The sequence below is a fragment of the Corvus cornix genome, chromosome 15 (assembly GCF_000738735.6).
Source record: "Corvus cornix cornix isolate S_Up_H32 chromosome 15, ASM73873v5, whole genome shotgun sequence".
Lineage (NCBI taxonomy): Eukaryota > Metazoa > Chordata > Aves > Passeriformes > Corvidae > Corvus > Corvus cornix.
Genome location: NC_046345.1, coordinates 8,146,859 through 8,172,796, shown reverse-complemented (window position 1 = coordinate 8,172,796; position 25,938 = coordinate 8,146,859). Strand labels below are relative to the sequence as shown.

Here is a 25,938-nt window from a genome sequence, read left to right as displayed (position 1 = left end):
CCTGCAGCACCCTCCTGGGTCTCCCGGTGTTTCAGGAGCCTCTGGCTGCTGCAGCTCCTGGAGCTGTCTGGGACCAAGGGCAACTCAGTGCATTGGTGCTGAGCAGTGCAGATCACTGCAGTGCTGGGGCTGCTGCTGCCAGCCCCTGTGGTGCAGCCATGGCTCAGCAGCATGGGAGAATTTCCTTTCTTTATGAGCCAGAGTGCTGTACTTTCCTGCACCCCCCACGAGGTTCCCATGGATCGGGGTGAAATCAGGGTTTGGCTCCATGTCAGCCCTCGCACAGTGCCTGGGAGTGAGACAGGCCCGGTTCTGGTCCCAGCGGAGGGGATGGAGGCAGCAGCAGCAGTGCCAGTTCACCCTCCTGCCAGACCAACCAGGGCCACAGCACCTGGCAGCTCCACAGAGCTGGGCATGGACATGGCACCCAACACTTTCTCCAGAGAATGGAACTTTTTTTAACCTCTCAAAACTTAAAAAAAAAAAAAAAAAAATCCTAACCCCAAACAGTTTTTTAAGGAAAACAAAAGATTAGAAATACTGTAAGTAGTGGAGACAAAACACCAAAAATAGCATCCCAAGTTTCCTCCGCGCACTCTCCCTGCAGGCAGCCTGCACTATATTTGTCTTCACTTGCCATTTCTGCTGCAATCAATTTGCAATTGCTGCTGGCGAGGAACCCATCTATTAAAAGCTCGGCTGAGATGTGTGGTGAAGATGTCTCCAATAAAAAAATCTGGCCATTCATTAAAAAAAAAAAAAACAGAACAGTGTCCTTCTCTGCAGACCTTCCTGTTCCCAACAAAATCCACTAAAACCAACCCTGGCTGTGTTGTCTGGGCTTGGGAGCAGCTGTGGAAGCCCAGTGTGGGTTTCCTTCCACGTAGGGAGGGATTTGCTCTGCAGCTGCTCCAAGGCTTGGAAGCACTTGGTGTTTGCTGCCTGTTGTGCCTTATCTCTGCAATTTGCTGCAGGCCACCCTGGGGAAGCAGATTCCTCCCGGGTCAATTGCTTTTATCACAAAAACAAATGTTTTCTATCATCCCTTTCATCCCGGGATGAAAGTGCAGCGAGGAATCACACGCCTTCCCTCGCTGCCTTGGTGGGCCGTGCTGCCGGGCGCTCCTCTCCCCCCACAGAAATGTGGAAGGAGGAACAGGGAAGGCAAACAGGAGCCTGGAGTGATTCCTGCCTTTGCCTAAAAAAAAAGAACCCCACAGGACTCCCTGGGGACACACGGCTCTGCCCCCAGGTTCCTGCCCCAAAAGCATCACGGCCAGTGCTGACACCCAACTGGTTTCCCCCAGAGCCAGGCACTGGCTGGGGGTCCATCTGACCCCCTCCACTTGTGAAGGGGACACTGAGGGAGGCAGGAGGGCTGCTTGAGGAGGCCAAAGGCTCCGAGCCCGAGTAGCCAAACACAACACTGGCTGCATGGAGATACAATTGCTGCCTATAAATAGCACTGGGAAGCAAACATTAGGGAGGCAAAAAAGCTATTCAGGCTAAAGGACAATGCTGGCACTAAAGCAAATAGATATAATTAGCCATTAATAAATGAAGGCCAAAGATTAGGGAAAGTATCTAATATCAAAGAAGTGAGAGCTGGGAAGGCTTTCCAGGGGAAGGGCAGAGGAGACCTTGACCAGCGTTTAAAACAGGCTGTGGCTATTTTTTAAAAGCCATTAAATTATGAGCTGTCAAACTCAGCCTGCGGTGATTGCTGATGAGCCTTTTTTTCTGTATAAAAGGGAAGATTTGGCCTCTTTGTGACGTCAGGAATGGTAGAGGGACCTAGGAAACTGCCCTGATCCCCACTCCGTTTCCTCCTCTCTTGGGCAGCTTGATCAATCCCAGCCCCTCCTGGAGCCCTCTGTGCCTTCTCTGCCCCTCACAATCCAGTAAAGTCCGACAGCCCTTCTTCAAACCAGCCTGGAGAGATGCTTTAATCCCTGAAAGCTCCACAGCAATGCTGAAGGGGGCAGGTGCTGGCCTGTGCCATGGGCTTGCCCCAGCCTGGGGATGTGGGGCTGGGGAGGGTTTTTCTCACCACTATTGAGGCATCGTGCTGGTGGCAGCAGCAGCTCCTGCCAGCATGTGCTGCAGTGGCCAGCACAGGGCTGCCATGACTGATGAGACAGGTGGATGCAGGGACTGGTGCCTGTGGGACACCTGCCTTGTGCCCCCACCAGCCGTTCACACTGGCCCCCGTGCCACAAGTCCTGTCCCTGCACTGTTCCCCTGGAAAACTCCAGACTGGACACCCGCAGGGTGCCTCCATGGGAGCTCCAACATCCCTGGCCATTGCGGCAGAGCCATAGTTAGGACGTTCAGGGGTTGTTCTTTGTTGCCCAGCACAAACCTGAGGAAGACTCAGCTCACCAGTGATGAGTGAGGACCCCTGTAACCTGAGACAGCCACTGCCAGCTGCTGCCATGGCTTTGATTTACTTGCAGCCAGGGCAACTGCAGGAGTCGTTTTCCCTTGAAGCCTTTGTAGGGAATCAGGTGCCTTTTCGGGAATACACATTTTAGGCAAGGAGCCATTATTGGTTGAGTGCAAATTGTATTGTCTTTGCTGTATGAGCAGCGGGGTGATACAGTTGTGACTTGGCTGGCCTTGACACACACTTTGACTTCACCGACTCCTGCAGCAGCATCGTGCGCTGTCCCTCGTGGGGCTGCCACGGAGCCCGATCCTACGGTGTTCTGTGTGGAGCAGCTCCAGCCGTGTCCGTGCTGTGGGCAAGAACGGAGGGGCTGCTCCTGCCCTGGAGCTCACCCAGCTACCGTGCTGGGCCGGGTGCAGGCAGCAGCGCAGGGAGCAGCCAGTGCCTGTGTGTCTGTACGGGTACGGTGGTGACAGAGATGGTTCCTCCTCGGTTGCTATTTCCAGAGGATGAAGTCACCGGGCTGCAGTGCCTGAGCTCCCTGGAGGCTGAGTCAGTGCCGGCCCTGCCGAGGCTCCGTGCGCAGCCGCCCCTCCACAGCAGCCCCTCATGGTCGGTGCCTCAGGGCGTCAGGCTTTGAAGCAAAATGGCGTGAGGCCACCAGCCCCACACGGCTTCACCCCTGGCCTCAGCTCTCCCGCCATCGGCCCCCCTCCACCAGCTCTGTCCCAAACAGCTGCGTGCGCCTTCAGTGGGAACGTCCCTCCCGGAGCCATGGCTCTGGCCCCTTCCCCACAGTCCCAGCACAGGCTGGTTAAATCCTCCACAAGGCTGGGATAACAAATACACTCCCCAAAGAAAGAGAGGAAGTGAGAGCTCCCCGGCCGGGCCCGGCGCTGCCGCGTCTTCCTGTGCAGTCTAAGGGCGTTTGTTTGCCTCCTCCAAAGCAAACAGTGTGTGGAAACTTGGGGGGTGTTTTGGCAAATCCCCTCCTCTTGCTTATAAAAGATGCTTCCTATGCCAGGTTTCCGACATCCTGTTCCTTCCAAACGTTGCTGGCGATGGATGGCAGGGGGATCCCAGAAATATTTGATACTTAGAACCCAGAGGTTTATCCGGCAGCTGCTCCCTCCACCTGCACGGTGGCCATGGCCATGTCTGTGACTACCAACAGCCGAGGGGACTCACAGCCCATGCTGGGCTCAGCTGTGTCTTGAAGGGGGCTCGAGGGAAAAGCAGGATTTTCTTGGAGCCCTTCGAACACAGTTTGACTTCTCACAGTTCGTGGCCCCACGTGAGATGGGTACCACCATGATCAAACGTGATGCTGAAGCAGAGCAACTGGTAGCCTGAACTCCTGGGCTGCAGCCATTCAAACCAGCAGGAAACAGGCAAAATTAAACTGAACAATAGTATTTTTGGCTTTTTCTCTTGGTAAATATGGTAACAGAGTTGCAGCTACATGGCTTGAAAAACCGTTTAATCTGCTCTGTTTCCCACACAGACAATACTTTGCTCCTTGAGGGGCCAGGCTGAATTCATGCCAGAAAAAGCAGAGGTGAAGAGCTGAGTCCCCCATAAGCCCCCTCTTTGTGTATGGAAACAATTGGCCCTGCCTGCCAGCCCCACCACACACCACTGCCTTCTCAAGGGTGTTTTGTGCTTTTGCTCTCTGCAATGGTGCCAGATCTCAGGAAACAATGAATTCACTGGTCACCCCGTGCCTTTCAGCAGAGCAACTCAGGTATGGAGCAGTGCAAAGTACGAGAGGGCTGGTGTTATTCTAGTCAAGGCCAAACAAAAGCTTCTTCAGCCCCTGGTTAAAATCCTACTTTTTCTCTCTAAGCACATTTGCTGGAAAAGTGTGAAATAACGTAAAAATGTGCTTACAAACAGCACAATGGTTCCCAGGAGTGAGTTCCTGTAGTAAGGCTGCACAGTTTCTGCTGATCCCTCTGGCCATAGCAGGAGCTGGTCGGGTATTCCCTTAACATACCATCTTTGCTGGAGAACCAAGTGATAAAAGGGGGGAAAAAGGTTTCAGTACAGCCTCCTTCTTGCCCTTTCCTGGCTCAGATAGTGGAAACTGCAAGTCACCCTGTGAAGAGCCAGGTTTTGGAAAAATGAGGGCTATAGCACACTGGCTCGCTGTCTGTGCCACTGCCATCTTTCAGAGAAGAGCTTGTGTCACGCTGGCCCTGTGGATTCCAATGACCAGAAGGGAAGGTGAAATTAAAAGGAAATTGACTTGAATACACAGAATTGTAAGTGTGGGAGAGAGCAGAGGCGGGGCTCTGCAGGACAAAACTCCACTGTAGGGTCTGGCTGTGGTGGAACAGTGACAGTGTTGGCCCTGCAGAGCTCTTGCGAAGCCCAGTCTGGCTGCTGACTCAGCACTGGGCACTGGCCAAACCCCTGGGCCAGTGCAGGACCCTGGGCATGGGCCAGAACCAGCGTCCCCCAGCCTGGGAGCACCAGCAGGGCAGAGAGCTGGATCCAGGTCCAGAGGTGAACCATGGCTGGAGAGCTTCACCCCTGCTTGGAGCAAAACTGAAAGGGTCATGCTCAGCCCTTCCTAGAAGCCAGGAAATTGTTCTCGCTTTTGTCTCCGATGTTATGGTGAGAAATGGTGAGGAAAGGGGTGCAAAGACAGTGCTTGGAAGGGCAGCAGTCCCCCTGCACTGTGCACAGCAGTGGTCCTTCAGGGACTGCAGTGAGCTCTGCCAAAAAGCTGGAACGGAAAGGGAAAGTGGGCAGTTATCTCTAGAGCCTGCTGCCACAACAGGAAAGTGCCCCTCAGATCAATCTGCAGCAAGGACTTGCTGAAATGGGAGCCCTTGCCACACCTCTGCTGCCTTCCTTGTAATCAAAAGCTCCTTTCTTTCATAATAGTCTCCATTTTAATCTAGTACAAAACCAGCATTTTATCCTTATGGATTCATAAAATTACCTATCCCAGCTCTAGCAATGCTGTGAACTTGACTACTCAAAAGTGTGCTGAAGTACGAGTTAGGTAAAGGGGATCAATAACAACCTGTCACGAAAGGGCCAGCACAGGAGAAACAAGAGGTTCCAATAAGACAGAAGAAACTCAGCTTTAGGAAAGTACCATTAAATCCCCCGTTCCAGTAATCAAACATGTTATTTCAAACTTGGACGTCTGCAAAACAAACTCCCCCTATTCTACTTTCAAATTAGTTTAAACTTCCTATGATTTAGCAAAGATGTAATCATATCCGCAGAGATCCCAGAATTCCATATGGGCATCTTAAAAAGCAGGAATTAATCATTTCCTTGTACAACAATCAACTTTGCAATGCTGTGATCTTGGAAATAACAGTCAAACAGTCAAAGTCAAGCACTCGAAAGAAAATAACAGCATTTAATGCAAAATATTTTCCAAAAGTTTTTACAGCAATTTCCTATAAATGGAGTATTTTCTTAAAGAATGAAACCACCGATACAAATATATTGTTCCAAAGGGGATTACAAAACTTTCTCCTCAGCCGCACAGGAGGTAGGGAGGGCATTTCTCTTATCTGAAAACACCTAAGATGAGCTGAAAAGTGATATTCAGGATCTAGCCTGCTATGTCTAAGTGACGGTACCACACAGATGCTTTGGAATTAAAACTTCACAGGCTGATATATCTTTACCCCATAAGGCCTTTATTAAGATTCCTAATAATTTGTGGGTATGTAATGGAAATATCTGGGATGCCTGTCAGCTGTATTATGTGGTTTTTCCTAATGATGGGAAGCCTGACTGCATGTTTTACCCTGCAAGGACCAGGCTTTAGGGATGGGTATTAAAAAAACAAACAAGAGAGTTGTTTCTATTCCTGCTCAGTTGCTCAAGGCTGTAGTTTCTGGGACCTGAGGGCAGGTGTGAACTGGTGCATCCTTGCACCCAGTGGCTCAGGGAAGGGCAGCCACTGGGAGGAGTAAGTGGTGCAGCTGCCCCAGGCACCCCATGCAGACTCACAGCTTCCCAGGCTGTTGGGAGGCTTTAACAGGTACAGAGAGGGCTCGTTTTGGAGTGAGTGAGACCCTTCAGAGACTGACAGCAGTGAGTCCAGACAGGATCCTGGCAAAGAGGAGACAAAATTGGTCCTTGTTGAGAACCAGCAGGAGGCAGCTGGAAGGTAGGGGCAGGACAGGCTGGAGCCCCTCCACAGAGCTCTCCAGCAGCACAGGCGCTTCCCAGCACATTAATTCATTCCCTGGCTTGGCACACTTGGCTGGTCTGGAAATGATTACCTGTAAAAGGAGCTCTTTCACCACTGTAGCTGTTCACTGCAGCAGTGTCCTGCAAAGCTGGGCTCTGCCTGGTCTGCTGCCAGGCACACAGAGAAGGCTCCAGCTGATCCCCAGGGAGCTGGGCTGCCTGCTCCCTGCTTTGCAAAACAACAACAAAACAGCCTTCGAGGAAGATGCAGTGGGGCAATGCGCTCTCTAGAAAACAAAGCCACATTAACCAGCCTCAACAAAGCAGCAGTCTTCTCTGCCAGTGGAAGGGCAGGCCGGTGCCTTCCCTCCCCAGGACAGACTGTCTTTTGGGCTCTCTGGGACCACGTGGGAGGCTCCTATTTGTGCTGTGCTGCCCCAGTGCTGGGCTCCCCATGCTGCTACCAGGAGCTGAAGTCCCCGAAGCCCGTGCTCTTCTTCTCTTTCTTCACAGCTGTGCTGGTTGAGGGCCCGTCATCCTCCACGCTGCGCTTCCTGCAGCCAGAATGAAAACAACTCTCAGGGAGTCTTTACTGCCAGTGGGACCAGGGCAGCTTGGGTGCCTGTTCTGCCTCTTCTCTCCCAGCACCAGCTGTACTAGAGCCAGCCCATCCCTTGTCAACTAGACAGGAGTGCAAGCTCCATGCCAGCATGGGGACTGCAGGGGTTGGGGATAGGGGCCTTTGGCATGCCCAAAAATAGGGAGAATGAGTCCATGGGGATGGTTTGGGCCAGGCTTTGAACACTCCCAGGAATGTGTTCAAAGCACAGTAAGTTCTCCAGGCCAGAGCTGAAGATTTAACAGCTGTACCTTTTTAGCATGGTCACGAAAACATGAGCCATGAGTTCTCTGCACACCTTCTCACCTGCACTTGTGGCAGAAAAAGAATTTATGGGGAATTAGGTATAAAGCAGCTGGGAGAGCTTTTCAGATCCTTTCCTGTTTCTTGAGCCCAGCCTGTTGCAGTTGCTGCTGCTATTATCAGTCTCTCTTGAGCAGAGCTTGCAACCCCAGGGAACGCTGTGCAGCCAGCTCACGTGCTGTGGTTTTATTGTCAGATATCAGTAGCTGATAGGGAGAACACAGAACCCTAAAGCTGCCAGAGCAGGCTGCAGTGACTGAAGGTCCTTTCTCTACTACCTGGTCTTTTCCACAGAGCCACAAACTGCTGGATTTCCTCTGTAAATAAGAGTGCAACGTGTCAGCAGTTTTAAGCTGTATGTATTTATGTATTTTAAGGGACAAGCAATATTCTGCAACTGAAAAATTTTACTGACACACTAAACTGACCTATCTGAGCTAACATATTTCTGTTCTCACACTTATGCCAATGCCTGTAAGTCACAGAGGCACACACAAGCTGATTGAATGGCTGCCCAGATCTGTGTATACATAAATACAGGCCTTTATGTAGCAGACAGACAACAGCATTTTTGCAAATGCTTTTAGAGAAGTCTGCTAAAAATCAAGTGGAAGGCATTTATTTTAATTTTTCCAAAACACATGCTAAGCTGCTGCTCAGACAGGATTCTGTGCCATCCTTAGGAAAGAAAGCAGTGCTGCCTATCCTGACAACGGTACAAAGGGTGTCTGGGAGAGGGTGCTTTAGGATAAGGCAGTCCAACCAGCCAGGTACCCTGGAGCTACCCAGCTGCCCTGTGCTCCCACAGCAAGCCTGGGAACCTGCTCCCCTTTCCAGCCATTTCAGCTGTGCTGGTACAGCTGTTTGTGTGGCTGAACAGGGAAGCAGAGCAGCAAACTGACAGGGGCCTGGGGCAGCTACTTTGTGCAGGGCAGAAGTTGCTAAAAGAGAAACATCTGTGGGACCATGGCCTTCAGAAATAGCTGCAGAAAAGGAAGACGATAAAAGATGGTCTAGGAAGTGACACAGTACAGTTCCTCAAAGACTTCTGAGTTCTGGAAATGTATCTACAGTTCTGAAGTCAGCAAACACTTTTAAAGACCAACTTGGTCATGTTCAAGGGCTAAAAGAGAAGCTCAGTTAACATGTGACCTTGAAAAACAACAGGAGTAAAGTAAACTCTTGACTGTTAGGACTGCATGAGGGTGTCTTTGCTAGCCCAAACCAAACATCTGAGCAATGGCACTGGACAGGGCCAGCATCCAGCAGGAAAGGCACCTAAAATATTCAGCAAAAATCAGATAGACAGAGAACTCACGCTGCAGCCATGTTGATGTATTTTCCAATCCCCTGCCGGTAAGTTTTAGGAGTCTGAACCTCTTTCTTTGGTGGGACTACCTCAGCCTTTATTTTGGCTGCTTCTTCTTCCTCCTGGAACTTCTCTCTTTCAGCAGCAACCTGTGGGAAGCAAAGGGTGCAATCTGTTGCAAGAGATAGTGCAGAATAAGGAGAAAATGTCTGTGATTCTTTGAAGCTTTAAAGCACTCTAAACCAGCAATCAGCACTGCTGAGATTATAGGGCAGGCTTTATGAGACAGCCCTCAAGGGCCACTACAAACAGGCTGTCTGCAGCCATTACAGCAAGACTCCTTTCTTCTCACCTGCAGCTACCCACAGCTACTGGGAGCATTTGAAAGGAAACCATCAGAAGTGTGATGGACTGGGAGCTGTGCTAGACTCAGTTTACAAGAGTAACTCTCCACTGAAAGAGCAACTGGGATCCTGGCAGAAAGACAATGTTGAATGGCAGCTGCTTAATCTTAGCTGGCAACCAGATGGGCCAGGAGGCTGCCCATGTGCAAAGAACAGGCATTAAGTGGCAAAGTTCTTTACAGAAGAGCTCTGGCCTTTCAAAAAAAGCCTCAACCAACCAACCAATCAACCTCACCTGTGCATCTGCCTCTTCATAGGGATCAACAAAAACAGTTGTTGTCTCAATTCTTATTTCCTCCTGGAAGCAGAAGAGAAGAACAGTAATTCCATCTGCTGATTAAGTTGTGCCATCTCCCCCTATTTTTGTTTCAAGAAGTGTCAGCAGAGTGATCAGCACTGCCATGTGAGGCCATTGCCCCCAGTGCTTCATGTGTACCTTGGGACGATCTGTTTTTGGGTCACTTTCCACGTTCTCCATAGCAGTCAGAGTCTCAAAGCCACCAACCACCCTAGAAGAGGAAGGTCATGTTATGCAGTTGTCACAACATACTCAAAATATTCCCACACCCTTACCTTAAATATATCTGATTTATGCCCATTACTCTAGCAGATTTTAAAATCATCATGTCTGGGGAGAGGGGAATCAGTAACTGTGTTAGGAAGACCTAAGATAATGCCATTCAGTGTGGAAGATAAAAATTTTTTCCTCAAATATGGGGTTTGAATTTAAAATTAAACAGAACATGGAAAAGTCAAACAAAGGCAAAGCAAAGCCCAAAACCTGGGAGCCACACAAACCAGCCAGATGAAGAACAAGTCTTTTCTTTCCTTTGTTTTTAAACTGTATATGAAACCTAAGAGTGATATATCGGGAAGAGAATGGTAACTACAGCAGTACAGGCAGAGCTGTCTGCACTAACACCAGTAACACAGAAAGCACAGGATTCCTCCAGAAGAACATCATGACTGAGCTTGTGAGGGCACTGCAAAGGCAGCAGAACATCAAGTCACAGCCACAGGGTAAGGCCAGGACAGTTCTCAAAGCAGTTTTCACCTAGGAGGGCCTTAGATCCCTGGGTTCTCACTTTTCAAGTCAACATATCCAAACACTTGCTTGAAAATGTTTAAGGCTGAAGGCTTTCTGGACTGTTGCATGTTTATTTTCCAAAAAAGTGTGGAACAATGGGAACATTCTAGAAAAGCGTATTTAGAAAGGATAAATGGGGAAACCCAGATAATTATAATCCTGTCATCCTGTCATCTGTCCCAACAAAATAATGGAATAGCGGAGACAGGACATGATTAAGAAAGAAAGGAAATAGGTAACAGCAATCAACAAGGTTTTGTGGAAAACAGTGTCTGTCAAACAACCTTCTATCTTTGAGACAACAGATGTGGTTAACAGGGATAACAGTGTCCATGGAACAGACTTCTGGAAGGCGGCAGATATTTTGATTGAGGAACCAGAATGATATAAAGTGAATACAGCACACATTAAATAAAAAATTGGTTGACAGGTGTCAAAATCTAATTTTAAACAGGAACCACTGAGTCAGTGTGTTTTCAGAGGGGTCCTGCTGGGAGCAGCTCTTGGTCCCAGGGTATTTAACACTTTTATGCACATCATCATCCACAATTAAATTTGAAAACAGCTATTCTTAGAAGAGCAGTAAATAAAGAGGAAGACAGGCTGTTGATGCCGAGTGATCTAAATCTATTACCAAAGCAGGCTGTAGCTGGACAATATCTGTTTTAATAGAGCCAAGCCACATGGCCAGGAACCAAAAATACAGCCCATATTAATGGCTATGGGACAATGAGAAGCAGCCGTAGTTCTCAAAAACACTGCTCCAGGAGCCAGGGGAGTTTGGGGCCAGGAGATCAGCAGCAAGGGCAGGAACAGGCCACTGAGGAGTCCAGGGCTGCCCATGGGACAGGGCTAGCTGAGAGCCAGCAATCCCCCAGCTTTCACAGGGGAAAAACTGTTTTGAAGCCTGATTGTTACTGGGACAACAGCACCAGCACGAGTAGGCTGCCAAGGGATGGGCAGATGAAATGGGGGAAAATCAAATTAAATGAAACTGGTGCGGAAAAAAGATAGCAAACTGGTGGAATATGTGGAGCATTTTATCACCTAACTCTGCTTTCATATAAAAGAAATAAGCAGTGCCTCAACCAAAACACTCATGGTATCACAGTCATATTTATACATTTTATACACTCATACCAGGGTATTTCCATCTCAAAGGCATCTGTCAGTCCCACCATGGCAGTGTCTGCCTGGCCAGCACCAGAAGAGGCCTCTGATGCTCACCTGCCATGGTCTCAGCTGATCCAATGGAGAAATACACCTTCTACACCACTCCCCAGTGCCCTCACTGCCACCCCATGGGCTGGGGCAGGCTGTAACCACAACCAGAAGGACAGACCCCATCACAGAGAAGGAACTGAGACAGAGAGGGTGTTCTCAGCACCTGCCCCAGCACAGCTGTGCTTGCTCATGTGTCAGTGCTGCTCCAAACTTTATTCCCCAAGGGCCTGCTGCTATTCTGTAATCAGGCTGTGACTTCTGGGTGCAATTAAAACCCATGGACGCAGGCTAGAACAGCCTCAGTCATTTGTGACTGGAGGGAGCAGACTGGGGGAGGCTGCACAGGGCTTGAAGACCCTGTATGAACTTTGGAAAGTTTGTAACAAAAATTCAATTTTAAAATCTCTCTTCAGGCCAGTATCAGACTCACTTATAATACTGGTGATTAACAGCCAACCCAAGATATATTCACTGTATTTTAACTGCCCCAAAGGAAACTTCTGATTTAATATCAGAGGATTTTCTAGCCAACAGATCACTCATTATCTGATTGTGTGTTTTCATTTAATTAGGTTTCTAATAATTTGAAATGGCCAGATCAGCTGTGCACTGGCAATCTCATCTGAGTAATCCCCTAGCCCATAGCTAGACCTCCCACAATATTAGCCCTAATGCATTTTACTGATGGTTACCAGCTCTTCAGTTGCTCTGCTAATTTAACTTTATTGGTAATATTTTGTCACTTGTACATTTTGAAAGGCTATGATAGACATGGCATTCACAGGTCATCAGCAAATGACCTAAAGAGTCTATTTTGACATGATTGTAAAGGGCTAAGGGGGAAGAAGACAAAGTTGTTATGCCTGCAGAGCATGTCATTCTCTTTTCTTCTTCACTCCTTGTCTCTCAAATGGAAAATTGCTTCCTTTTTTCTCCCTTGCACCCTCCAACATTTTGCACAGAGTCTCTCTGTGTATTACACTGTCAGGTCTCAATATATGTTTTTGTCTTTATAAGGACAGTGCTGCAACACTGATAAAAAATAAAAACTAATTTGAATACAAAGCACCAGCTCAGAGGCAAGAGCTCTGACCAGAGGGACAGGAAATAATAATCTATGAGTCACTTTTGTTCAGGGAGCTTTGGGAGCTCTGTCAGGGTCAGGCCTGGCTGAGGCTGGTATCTCACCACTAAAAATTAACATCCAAAAAGGATAAAATCTAATTCCAAACATCACCCATGCAGTAAAAATGGAACTACATGCTAACCTGGCAGTCAGAGCTGGATGCAAAAAAATTTGAATATTCTAAACTGTAAAGGCTTTTACCAGCTTTCCTCTGATCTGAGAGAGACAAGGTACATGCAGGCCCTTGAAATGTTACGTGTTTGTTATTGTCAAATCTCATGATGTTACATTGCATCACTAAAATCAGCCTGATGAGATATAATGTGTAAAAGACCATGCACTGGCATCCGTTACAGCAACTGCTCCTCACAGAATATGGAAACCAACATACCAGAGAAGTTTTTGGGATTCTTTGGCTGTCCAACAACACATATTTTGGGCCAAGAAAAAAGCCCATACAAATTATATGTAGAAAAGTCCATCAGATCGCTACATTAAAACAGTAAAAAAAGATCCTCTAAAGAGTGAGCCACTACTTAGTATTATTATAATATTCAAGGAAATCTGTACATAATTTTCAGTAGAAGCAAATGCAGACTGTAGAAATTCAGACGAACATCCCTTTATACTCTGCACACGTGCTAAACGCGTGACACAGACAGTGACCGTTCACACTGGGTTGGCTGGTCCCATGTAATGCCACTTGTGCCAAGTTGGGAGCCAGCAGGGAAGGGAAGGGAGAAGGGATAAACAAGATTAACCTTTTCCACTGTTTCTGGCTCTATTCCTTTTATAAGGTGTCACACATGCTTTGTCCTAAATTGACCGAGGTTTAAGAAGACGTTCAGGTGACATCCAACACTGAAAAGGGTGACACTTTCAAGACACCATTCACAATAGAACAACCAGTGAAACCAAGGATTTGCTGTGTGCTTCCAGTAGATGTCGAACAGAGAAATGATGATCTCAACTATATATTTAGCTCAGCATCCCTGAGATAGCCTGTATTTTTAGAGGAGCTTGATAAATGTTGCATTACATTTAAGCATGAGCGACAAGGCAGGTATATTTAGGGTATTTTTTTCTGTTGGCATAGGAATGAAAACAAAAATGTGCCCTTACTTGTGCAATTCTGTTTTCTTGAGAGCTGGGTAAGTTAGCACTGGAAATCTTTGCATTTCACATTTAGATGTGTTATTAAAATCTCACTTCCTGTTAAGGCTCCTTTATGTAAACTAGTAACCTTGCTTCATAACCACTGCCTATGCCTTTGCATGATGCAGAAGTGAAGTACCCGGAGCAGGCTTTAACCATTTGCAACATGCCGGTGAAGGTCTCACTGTACATTAGTTAGTGCTGCCCCCAAAGAAAAACTGCTCCTCCCCTGCAGTCTCAGAGACATTCACACATGAACCTATTTCTCTTACTTTTGTTTGGAAGAATTATAGGAATTAAGCCTTATGCAATGCTGGGGATGGCAGTGGGCCAACATGATAGAGTTTCCTGGTCAGAAGATGATACAAGAACAATGTCTGGACTTTTTTTTTAAGAAAAGCTTTAAACTACAAACAGAAACCAGAAAGAAAAATTGCTCTTTTGTAAACACATTCTGCCCCGAAGGTTATTTTTATAAAAACATACATTTATATATACAGAGAGAACACATACGTGCACAAACACGTACACTCAGGACAAAATGTTTTCTATGCATACACCCAATCTGCAATGGAGTGAGCAATTCCAGTGTGCAACAAGGATGCAGCTGAAACATCTCCATCTCTCTGCTAGATAAGGGCTTAATCTAGCAGGCGAGACATGGTAATAAAAGGTGCTGAAAAACTAAAACAACTTGGAAAAAAGCTTATTGAAACTAGACTCAACAGATGAACCTGGCACGAAAGGACTTCCCTGCCTTGGCACAGGTCCCTCTTCAGAGATCATACAACCGTTTTGGAAACGACAGCAGCCCTCATGCAGCTCCAACAGCCCAGTGCTCATGTGCTGCAGGACACCAAAGCCCTGGCCTCCACAGGAAGGCCTGGCTCATTTTCCCACCTTGCTCTTTGCTCCTATCCTGGTGTCTGGGGAGCAGACTCTGCAGTGCAAAATTAGGTCACTCTCCCTACAAAGAATTAGCTCTTCTGCTGTCACACAATTTCTCTGATCTTCAAATGTACTAAAGCAGAAGAGCCATAAGAACATGAGTTTTCCAGTTTAGAAGCAACTGGGATTCACTGATTCAAATCATACAGGGAATGTGACAAGTGGAAACATACACTGTGTTATTTAACAGTACCTGGGTAGCTGAATAATGCCTGGTAGTTGCTTTATGTTGCTAATTACTTTAGAGGATGAGAGTTACTTTCATTGCCCCAGTCTACAGAATTGCAGTAGAAAGCTTTAAACAGGTTAAGGAATACTTAATACAGAGTGATACTGATCCAAGGGAAGAACTCTCTTCCACAAAAGCATCTGGCAAGGGGAGAAGGGAAAAAAAGAGAAGAATAAGCTGAGTGCATGTCAGCTACTGACTGATGCCTCCAATCTGACCAAGTCTGAGGTTTCCCAAACCACCTTGTTCATTATTTCTGGGAACAAGAGAGTTGAAGAATGAGCAGCAGAAACCTCAAGAGACAGTAAAAGTTATGCATGTAAGCAGATATGTGCAGCCTCATACAAATGAGAAAACTGTCCTTGACACACTCATCTCCTGTCTCGTTGCCACTTTCTTTTCTCAGCTCTTGACAAACACAAGTGATGCTCTAATAAACACACAGAACTGCTGCACAGATAATTTCCAGCTTTGCCACTCTGACCACAACACTTTTCTCTCTGCTCCCTTTATTGCCCTTCATTTTATCACATCACATACCTGCAACATGCCCTCATTTTCAAGCCCACCATGCTCTGCTTGTCTTAAATCTCACCCAAAATTCTGAAAGCATTTCTCTCCTTCTGTTTTACACATGCACTTTTTAATGTGTGCCTTTAGCTTTGGAACAGGTTGCCAAAAAATATCAATGAAGCAATTTCCTTTTTTCCTGGGGCTTTCTTTTCCCAAAGGTGGTGGAAGGTAGGTTGAAATGGGTCCCTGTCACAACTTCCCTGTATCTATATGCAATCTCTTTTCTACTTACACAGCTCTCAGGGACAGAGATTATGTTTCTATTTCTGCTTATGAAGGGCAAATGTACCAGGTCTCCGGTCCACAGGAGCTGTGAACCATTGCAACAGAAAACATAATAACAGCATGGATTGCATCTAAATTTCATAAAGCACACCAAGCAGGAACCTGAGCCTATCTGCTGTTTTGGCTGTAGTGTTCCTGTAGCTCCTGCAGGTCACAGCACAGCCGAGGCCCTGCTTGGAGCACGGGTAGGAGGGAGATCCCAGGCACAGCCCAGGGCAGCAGCAGGCAGAACCCTCCCCAGGCAGCAGCCCCCTGCAAATGTTTTTCATCCCCTCGGTGCAGAGCAAATGCATGTCAGTTGGTTTACATTATCTCAGTTTCTATATTAAACCTCTCCCCAGCAAGCTAAAAGCCCACAAAAGCCACCAGTTGGTTTTCGTGTTAATTACATCATTCTCTAAGTCAGAAGAAATAGTAATTACTAGAAATGGTAATTACTAATTTAATCTAGGCAGCTCTGTTGGAGCAGGAAATCCATGCAGCCTGGAACACACCTCCAAGGGAAGGCATTCTTCTCTCACTCTCTCTTTTTGCTCCCCAGCCATGCCAGATTATCTCCTTTCTTTTCAATACCTGCATCCTCATCACTGCCATGGTAGGCAGCACAACCATGATGAGCCCTTCCCTGTCCTCCAGCCACACCTTTCTCCTGAGACTTGAAAATTCCAGTGCCTAAGGCAGACACATGTCACCTCTTCACAGTCCCACTGCCCAGGTGTGGGCATTAATAGATTCTCCTATGTAAAAAAATGTGTTTCGAACCAGTGAGGACATGCATAAGGTGGATTTCCAGAGAAGGATCTTTTCAATGTTGCATCCTACACATGACCAAAGAAACAAAGAAAACAGTAGGGAATGGTTGCCTTTTCACTCTTTTTTTTGTTCTCTAAACTATGGAAAGCCTGCTGAAAAGTTCTATACAAATTACAAACAGGTCAAATTGTGCTCTCCAAGATAACTGTGTGACACTAACATGAACCAGAGTCACAGATGAGTAGCTGAGAGTACAGTTCAGATCAGAGTATTTAGGTTTTTATATTAACTGAAATAAGTAATCCTCAAATCTATATGAAAGTCACAACAGGCCAGTAAGCATCCAGTTAACAATACAATTAAACATTGATGGAAACAAAGAATCCTGATATCATGGGTTCATTCTGCTCTCAAGCCTAGATATTATTCCTAGATATGCTTCCCAGATATTATTGTGCTATAATCAGCTCAGATATAGTCACCAAATCCTGGAACCACCCAGGATCTAAAATAGCAAACTGAAGTTGGAATTTTACTAGAGGTACAATCTCTGGCATCTTCTGGCTTATCTGACTTTTAAAAACAATGCAGGTAAAAACAGCTGAAGGATTTTGATAACAAAATATAGATCTTAAGAGCTACACACATCAACCTTTTATTATTAAATTTGTAGGTAAATTAAATTACTCAATAATTCCATTTGTAGATTAATACAGACTGACTGGGATACATATATTCCAGCATCTTCATTTTTACCTTCTTTGAATTGATCTTCATTTACATGCAAGACAGATCAGAGTAAAATTTCCCTGCTCTATGTTCATATGAAGATGTCACTCAGTTTTCATGCAGGAAGCCAAATATGATTCTAAACCAACACTTTTTATAAAGTTTTTCCATTGTATTTCAGCTAAAAATATAAGCAGCACCACTTCTTCACTCTGGCACCTAAGCTCAGATTTCAGTAGCAGCAAAGACAGTTCACAAATTAAGACAGTCATTGCAAACTGCAAAAATCTCTGCTGTATACACTTACCCAGATTTACCTGGAAGTAATTCCTCTCTAAAGGGCAACATACAGTGTGAAACATCATCTGAGCTATTTTGCTCACAAGGTACTTGAGACACTCAGCACAGTGCAAAGGCTTTGGGGAGCACACTCCCTGCACCACAGAAAGCTCAGCTTCTCTCCAAATTCTGTCCTGGTGAATTCTGGTAAAACTAGAGTGCACTCCAGCACAGACACTGGAGGACTACACAGGATGCTCACTGAGGCCAGGCTGCATCCAGAACTGAAGAACAGGCACATTTTCAGCTGAGCTGTCCTAACACAGACATAATTTGATGAGCTGGCCAGCTCAGGTTAACAGCATTACTGTAGGGGATTTGAAAGGGTTTTTGCAAGGTGGACTCAAGTGTAGCTTAAGTGAAATAGTCCTAAGATCTGGATAAGGTAAGTCCTCCAAGAATATACCAATTCTCAGCTTTTAGTATTAGAATTTGCTGTATTATCTCCTTTCACTAAAGGACAAGGGAACTTTGAATTTTTCTAGGACAAACCTGAGAAAGAAAAAAATACATTTCCAAGAGTGCATTTATTGAAGAATCAGTATTGGAACTAACAGCACTAAAATAAAGTGCCATTAAAATGAAGCAGTTTCTGCCTCAAGAACTTGCAGGCAGGGAAGATGGATTAAATATATCACTTTCACTGTACAGCACAATTGCATGACATTCAATCAAAGTAAACAGCACATGGTTTTATTTTCCATTGCCGACTTCCAAATGAATAAAACTACGAAAAGAATAAAACCCCAAAACTACAAGTAAAAAAGATTGTAAGATTCTCAGGAACTACCAATGCAGCAGGCTAGTAGCATTTCCCCCTCCTGCCCTGCACGATGGGTGTTTGAGAACAGCTCTGCTTGACTTGCTAAATACCAAGTACCTGCAGCACAGGAAGCAAAGAACAAACCATAACAAAGACTTTGTACCTTCTTCTGCAATAAATACCTTAATCTTTATCATGTGAAGACCACTGGAAAAGACTTTCAGAAGAGACTTCTTTATAAGGAATGAAGTTCTCTCACTGTCTGGGCATTGGTAGTATCTTTATATATGTGTGCATAAGCATGTATGTATGTACACACACACATGCACATAAATATACAGATTTCATACCAGTGATAATTGTCAGGAGTAAACCAAAAGAATAATAAAATAAAAAAGAATAAGAAGGGCCAAAAGACCTCATCTATGCAGAAGGTCTATGCCATGATGAAGAGATGAAGAGCAGTCCTGTCATGACTAATTTTTCAGTTGATGGCTCATAAGAGGATGAAAGCAGTATTGAAGAGCTAATCTCTTGTGTCCCAGCAATTAACATGCACAAATATTAACATGGTTCATTACATGATGATGATTACTTTGTTCATGACTCCTGGAGGGCCACCCACAGAAGGGAAATGAGGCAACTTACAGTGATGGAAGGAGGAAAACAAGGTAGGGTCTGCTGACTGGCACTGGTGCAATGTTGCCCACCTACTGATGACCAGGAGAACTGGATTGTGAGCTAGGATTTTGCTCCAGTTCAATTACAAGAGTCACTAGATTCTTCTCTTTATGCTTCAGACATACAGGGGAGAACGTCTGCTATGCTGCTGCCCAAAATATCCTTCACTTACCTTCCAAAAACTGTATGCTTCTTGTCCAGATATGCACAGGAGCGGAATGTGATGAAGCTAGGAAGAATAAAGACATAACAGTTACCACATTGTCCCACTGACCCTCAACAACAGCCAGTAATGCTTAAAAACACAAAGTGTCTGCAAAAGCTTTTGGAGAGAAGCCAAGCCCCTCTGCCTCTCTGGAAGGCCTGTGGACCAAATGTCCTTTAACTCCTCAGTTTTGTGAGTTCCACCCTGGATTCCTGCAGTTTTGACTTCTCACTTTTCACCGTACTCACATTCTTAAACAGTACTCCAAGAGGGGGACCTTGCAGCAAGTTCAAAATTAATCTGAGCATCTGCCTCCTTGCCATGCAGGCCCTGGGAAGCTCATGCAGGGCAGGCAGACGTGCATCCTGCTTGGGAAGAACATTTCTTGTGCACGATAGGCAGCTTGTATCCAGCAAACAAAGTTACATGACACAACAGTCTCTGCCAGTGTAAACTTCTATTTTCTGGATATTTACTTTTTGCATTTCTCTTCCCTTAAACTGGCCTGTTGGTGATCCATTTCTCCTCTGGACAGAGCACACTCGTGCTTCAGATCCCAGAAGAATACTTCCAAGTGTCAAAAGTAACTAACTGGGCTTTTAATTTTGAGGGCTGTACTTTTAAACTTAAACACGGGAACTAAAACACTAATCCAAAGCAACCTTTACTACTAAAGCTTTTCTCTAAAGCTTGATGCTTCTTTGGAAGTCTTGGACTACAAATGTATGAGACAAAGGTTTCCACACTGGTCTGCAGACCACAATGGCCTGTCTTGGCTGGACATGCAGTGCTGGCTCTCCTCCCTGTTTCCATCTGTTACACTACATAGGAGACAGCTAAAAATATATAAGCATTCCAAAAGCACTTTTCCATATAAGCAACTGCCTCAGGAAGTTATATGATTTGAAATAGGAGCAGCTGCAATGTGCCAGACAGTCTGCTAAGATGTAGCTTGCCCTAGGAAAGCATTGGGATGCTGTGCAGATTGCAAACTCCTACATAGGGTACCACTTTATTCCTGGATGTCCAGTACTTAAGACCAACACATGGTCAGTTATGTAGCACTGTGATAAAAAACCCCTGAGAAGTAGCAAATATACAGGGAAAGCTTCTCATCTGTCACTGCAGTCAAAATAAAATTAAGGACAACAGAATTAACATAACTCAGGATGGTCCCAGAAAAGTCCTGAGCATTATTCAAACATCACCTTGCAGAGGGGACCCAGCTCCCTCTGCCCTGCATTGCCTGTCACCTATGGGGAGAGCTATTCACAGAGTTCCTAAGGCTAGAGCAGTTGCTAGATGTGTCTAAGTGCTGCCTAGGAGCCTTTACAAATATGGGCAGCTGGACTCTCTTAAGGACTTACATATAAAGGAATTTTGTATTTAATTTGCAAATTTTAGGAGAACATACAATCACATTTACAGCAGCAGATGATGTGACTCAAAATGGCACATCACTTATGGTCTCTGTAACTTCTGTTATTAGAATCCCCTTTTTATAACAAAAAAAAAAAAAAAAAGAGGAAAGAAGTCTCTACTCTCCCCTAATTTAGCATGTGAGAGCTGGCAGTAACATTCAAATCCAAAATAAGTTGTATAGCAACTTGATCCAGCAAACTGCCCCACACGTGCTTAGGCTTAAGATTGCGAGTAAGCCTAAGAATGTGGGGCCCTGAGACAAGCACTTGTGTTTAATTAAAGCAAAGCACACTGCTGCAGAGTTTACAAGCCATCATAACACAGCATCATGAACACCAAGACCCCATCCCTCCCTCCCTCCTCAGTGCCAAGACACGGTACTGCACACACACACACTCTCTTACCCTTTCCTGGGGCTCCCAATAAAAGAACAACATTTTTATATTGCAGTACTTACAGAGCAACCAATAAATAGTTGGCTCAAAGTGACACAGAACATTTTTAAAGGACTGCAGGCAAACACCCATATTAATGTTACACATGAACAAGGCCATTATAACTTCAGTATCTTTAAATTTTTCCTCATTTTAGTCCTCATTCTGCTTTTGTACATTGGAAAACAAGTTATTCTCAATCCCAGATTGTACACTCTGCCACGTCTAGGTCTACACATTTCAACAGAGCAGAACTGTTCCCATTTATTTAAAATCAGGTGACTAAAAAGAAGTAATATTCCCATAGAGTTTATGTTTCATTTCATTCCGTCAAAAAGCTCAATATGGGGCTAAATTTAAACAGACTGAAGAGATGTGATGAATGATCTTATAGGGGTTACACTGGGGAGGGACACTGACAAAAACCAACAAAAACTTCAAATCATAACAACCAAAAAGACAAATTATTGCTGATATAATAAACCTACAGGTTTTCTTGCTGTGCTTCACTTTGCTCTTAGATTCGCTAAGAGCAGCTGCAGCCCTGATTGCAACATGCAGCACTTGACAGAACATTTCACTTGACTGAACTTTAAAGAGTACCTCATAAAATGTCATTTTTCTTCTTAACAGAGTGAGACACAATGTCCAGAGGGAAACAGTAAAGCACAAAAAAGCAAGTGACTACTTACAACTGTGATTTGTTTGTGTTGGGTCCCGAATTTGCCATGCTAAGAACACCACGTCCTGTGTGGGACAAATTTGGCTTGAATTCATCTTTGAAAGGTTTTCCCCAGTAAGATTCTCCTCCTTAAAAGAGAAAAAAATGAGAGAAGAATAATGTTTGTTTTCATTAGTTTCCCACTGTGTTTTGTAGCAGGCACTGACATTAAATTCAAGGTTTCCAGCACTTCCAGTCCCAATGTGTTAATACATTGTTACCTCACCCCTATCAATAGGCCAGTATTTGAGCATGACCTTGAAATCTGATGTTTGCAACTGGCAACACATTTCTGTGCCCTCACACCATCAGCTGCAACAGACCACACTTCATCAACAGCTTCATGTATCCTGTGCTGAAGAACAGGCAAGGATTTAATTTTTTACTGCTGGTCCACCATAATTTTTCTCTTTTGAGACATTAAGTCTTTAAAACTGGCTTAATGGCAAAACAGAGCAAAGAGTTACCAGTTTAATTGCACTCTGGATATAGCACTGTTTTCAGAAATAAAATATCAGGGAGATGAAACACATTCATAGAATCAACTAAGAATAGGAGCTATAAGCTCAAATGCTTAATTCTGGACTAAACAATGAAGAATGACAATATATGGTGCCCCAAAATAAAAGGCAAAAATCAGACATTTGGACTAGATACCTGGATGATGTAAACACTTAAATGTGAAGGTAAAAGGATGACAAAAATTGCACGAACCCCAGCCCCAGCCCTCCAAAACTGATTTCTTTTCTGCAACTGGACAGAGAGAGGGTCCGTGAGAGCTCTCCTCCTGGCTGTCATTTTTACATTATTTATGACAGATCTGACATTTTCATTTGCACTTTCCTCCAGGATCATTCTTAATAAGAAAAATGAAGGCTGAGATGAGTCATAGTTTTACAGTCAAATCCATAATCTTGTTTGACAAACCATGAAAAAATATTTCACCTTAGGACAGTATTAAAAATAAAACAAACAAAAGTATCCAAACAGGCAGCAAGACTTGTCCATCTGCAGAACTGGCTCAAGAGCCCTTCAGAGTAAGTATATCACTGGAGAAGCAGGAGGTCAGGGAGGGATCTGTGGTGCTCCACAGCCATGTGCACACATAGCACAGAAAGCAATTTGATGATATGGCTGCACATACAAGCAGCAAATAAAACCAAGGAATGAATCAGGCTCCTACTGAAAACCTTACCCAAAAAATCACAAGAGTGCATTAAATGAGGAAAGAGTTCCAGACAATACTGTGAAAACAAAGCATCACATGTAGACAGCTGCAACTGCAACTAAGTGAGAAATTCTGGAAGAAGCTGACCCACTTAAAAACCCAATTAATCATATTCAAAAGACCTATTAATAGACTTGAGTGTTGCCTGCTCTGCAGTTTGACAAGAGGTGGCAAAAGTGGACAAACCCTGTAGGGATTTTCTGTACAGGAGTACAGCAGTGGTTACTTCAGCAATCTCTGGCTACTGAATGTTTTAAGATCAGCTAAATTACATCAGCTTGATCCCAAATGCCAATCTTTTCCAGTAGTGGGTGACAGGGATATGGTACAGTTGCAGCCAGCTCTAGAGGAGTTTGTGCTGTCTGAAGTTTTCAGAGGATACAGAACATGAGCCCAGTCTGCTGAGATGGGACACAGCAGCAAGTGGCCAAACCCATGAGTCTGCTACACCCTTCATGTGCTTCCAGGTGATGCTGGAATTACAGTCAAGCTGCTGAAAGAGAGTGGAATCAAGCCTGAAGCCTTCACTGGTCAGAAAAATAATTCAAAAGGAAAGAGAAAAATTGTGAATGACAGAGAGACTCTCTCTTTCTGGCACACAAACAACCAGACCCAAGAGCTTGCAGACAGGAGCAATGAGCCATGATCTTTAGGTTTTGGAATATTTATTTTTGTATGATTTCATTTCGGATCATGCACTGCAGGTCAGAATTAATCTCATATGTATGAAAGCTAAGTTTGGCTCATTCTGATTCTCTGGAAAGACGCGCTAATATTTTAGCAGATAGTTACAGCCCCTGCTCTGTCTGCCATACAGCTGTTTCCAAGGCTAATTCTGTCTGCCCGGGAGCTGCAGCAGGAACAGGGAATGGCCTGTGCAGCATTTGCCTAAAAGGCCAGATGTCCTGTGAAGGACATAACTGAGGTGTCTGTGGAGACCCAGCAGCACAGACTGGCAAAGGGCGGTAGAGACGCTGCAAAGGCACTCAGACAGCAGAGCAGGCACAGCTTGGGGGTTTTTGTTGTTGTTTTGGTTTGGTTTTTTTTAATAATTTAAGGGAATACTTTTTTTCTTTTTTCAAGGAAAACCCCAAAGTACTTTCCTTAAGTTAAAAATAGCCTGAATGTGCTTTTTGTCAAACTCCTGCTAACCTCTGGAATTATTCCAGGCTTCAAGTATCTGCTTGAAGCAGGACTAGACAGAACAAGTCAGAAGATGGCAAGTTACATCTATACATTTTTTTAATTACTGAAACCCAGCATGACTTTCTCTGTGAAGATTAAGTACAGACCCCTCATCCGTCTAGGGCCATGGCAGCGCAGTGCCTAATGCTCAGCTGGAACAGGGATTTTACATTTTTACATTTTACTATCTACATTAGAGCTCAATGTAAACTTGGGAAAACCACTCACAGGTTCCAAACCTACTAATAATTATGAGGTGTTTGTAAGTACCTAGCAGATTTTACTGTGTTTATTCTCAACACAGGTGGGAGGTGTGGATGTACATTTTCTGAAAGCAGAATGGATGCAGACAGAAGAGGTGGGAGCACGGCAGTGTCTGGCTCCAGTCTTTTCACATTTCACTCCCTGTATGTGCCATAAAGAGAGGAAGCTCCTCCTTATACTCCCCAAATCTTCCTCAGAGTGCACACAGATCTCTGCTGGCTATATTTGGAGTCACGATGATGCAAACCCCTCACCCCAGTGCTGATGTACCAGCCTACAAGCAAAGCCCACGGAAAACAAGAATTGACTCTGGGTGTTGGATTCACGGCTGGCAGCACTGCCTGTCACTTCACCTCCCTCTCAGCTTATCTTCCGTCCAAGTGGAGCTGTGTGCCTACTGGACTTGCAAATCTTTCTCAGATCCTATTACAAAAAGTGCTGGAAAAAAATTCTGTCGGCTTCTGTGCTAAAAATCAGTTCACATGGCAGCAGCCATGGCCCCAGCATGTACTGCAACTGGCTGGATTGGTGTTGGGAATAATTAGAGACTGCACATGGGCACATGGGCTTTGCTTGCACAAAGCTTGCAAAAGGAAACGTTCTTGGGATTGGCCACAGAAATACACTGGCATTCAACAGCATTTAACCTGCACAGTGTCAAAGCCTTCAGAAGCTAGAAAGAGTTTTTGTACAATTCTGTAAAATAAAAATCACATGCCTACTCAGATACACATGATTCAAAGCTGAAGGAAGCTGGGAGACAATTCCACACATTCTCCATTAAAAAAAAATTCTCTTAAATTAAAGATGTGTTTAACTCATTCTCACACAGACATGAAATGAAACAGACCACACAGCTCTCAGAAAAGAACATTAATAATTTCTGTGGCTATCCAGAGCAGCAAGATATATTTAGCTTGTACTGAAGCATGGTTAGTTATTCGGTCTTGTATCTGCACCCTGTGCTGATGGTAAACAGGTAAACAGATCTAAACTGACATCTGAAGCAATCACATATTAGCAACTATACAGAAAAAAGCCACATTTTCAGATTGTCTTTTGAACCAAACCAGATTACTCTTTGGTAGTCTTTGTTCCTACTAAGAGCATTTAAAATTTTTTTGAGGTACAATCACAGAATTGGTACAACTTTCTTGCAAAGAGCTGAGAGATGCATCTAAAGCTTCAGAAATGTAGCATTCCAAAAGCCAGGTGTGGGCTGGGAATCATCATTCATGACAGTTGTGATTTTAAATAAATCCTTCCTTTTTCTGGCTTAAAAATTGCTAAGCAGTGGTAAGGAAGTGGGAGGGCTCTGATTCACAAAAATGATGGCTTACTTTCTGTAATTTTCATCTTGTCATTTGGAACAACGAGGTACATAATAACATCTGAC

The 25,938-nt window shown here is 44.8% G+C and overlaps 1 protein-coding gene across 1 annotated transcript in view; it reads right to left on the bottom strand.

Moving 5' to 3' along the window:
* Window positions 1–5,743: 5,743 nt before the first annotated feature.
* PPIL2 (peptidylprolyl isomerase like 2) overlaps window positions 5,744–25,938 on the bottom strand; it is a 67,743-nt gene continuing 47,548 nt past the window's right edge. Inside the window, exons 15-20 of the mRNA XM_039561081.1 lie at window positions 21,837–21,954; window positions 19,256–19,312; window positions 9,628–9,700; window positions 9,427–9,489; window positions 8,797–8,936; window positions 5,744–7,110 (exon numbers count right to left, since the gene is read on the bottom strand). Coding sequence (XP_039417015.1) covers window positions 7,017–7,110; window positions 8,797–8,936; window positions 9,427–9,489; window positions 9,628–9,700; window positions 19,256–19,312; window positions 21,837–21,954 — 545 coding nt within the window. The 3' untranslated portion in view covers window positions 5,744–7,016. The remainder of the gene's footprint in view (window positions 7,111–8,796; window positions 8,937–9,426; window positions 9,490–9,627; window positions 9,701–19,255; window positions 19,313–21,836; window positions 21,955–25,938) is intronic.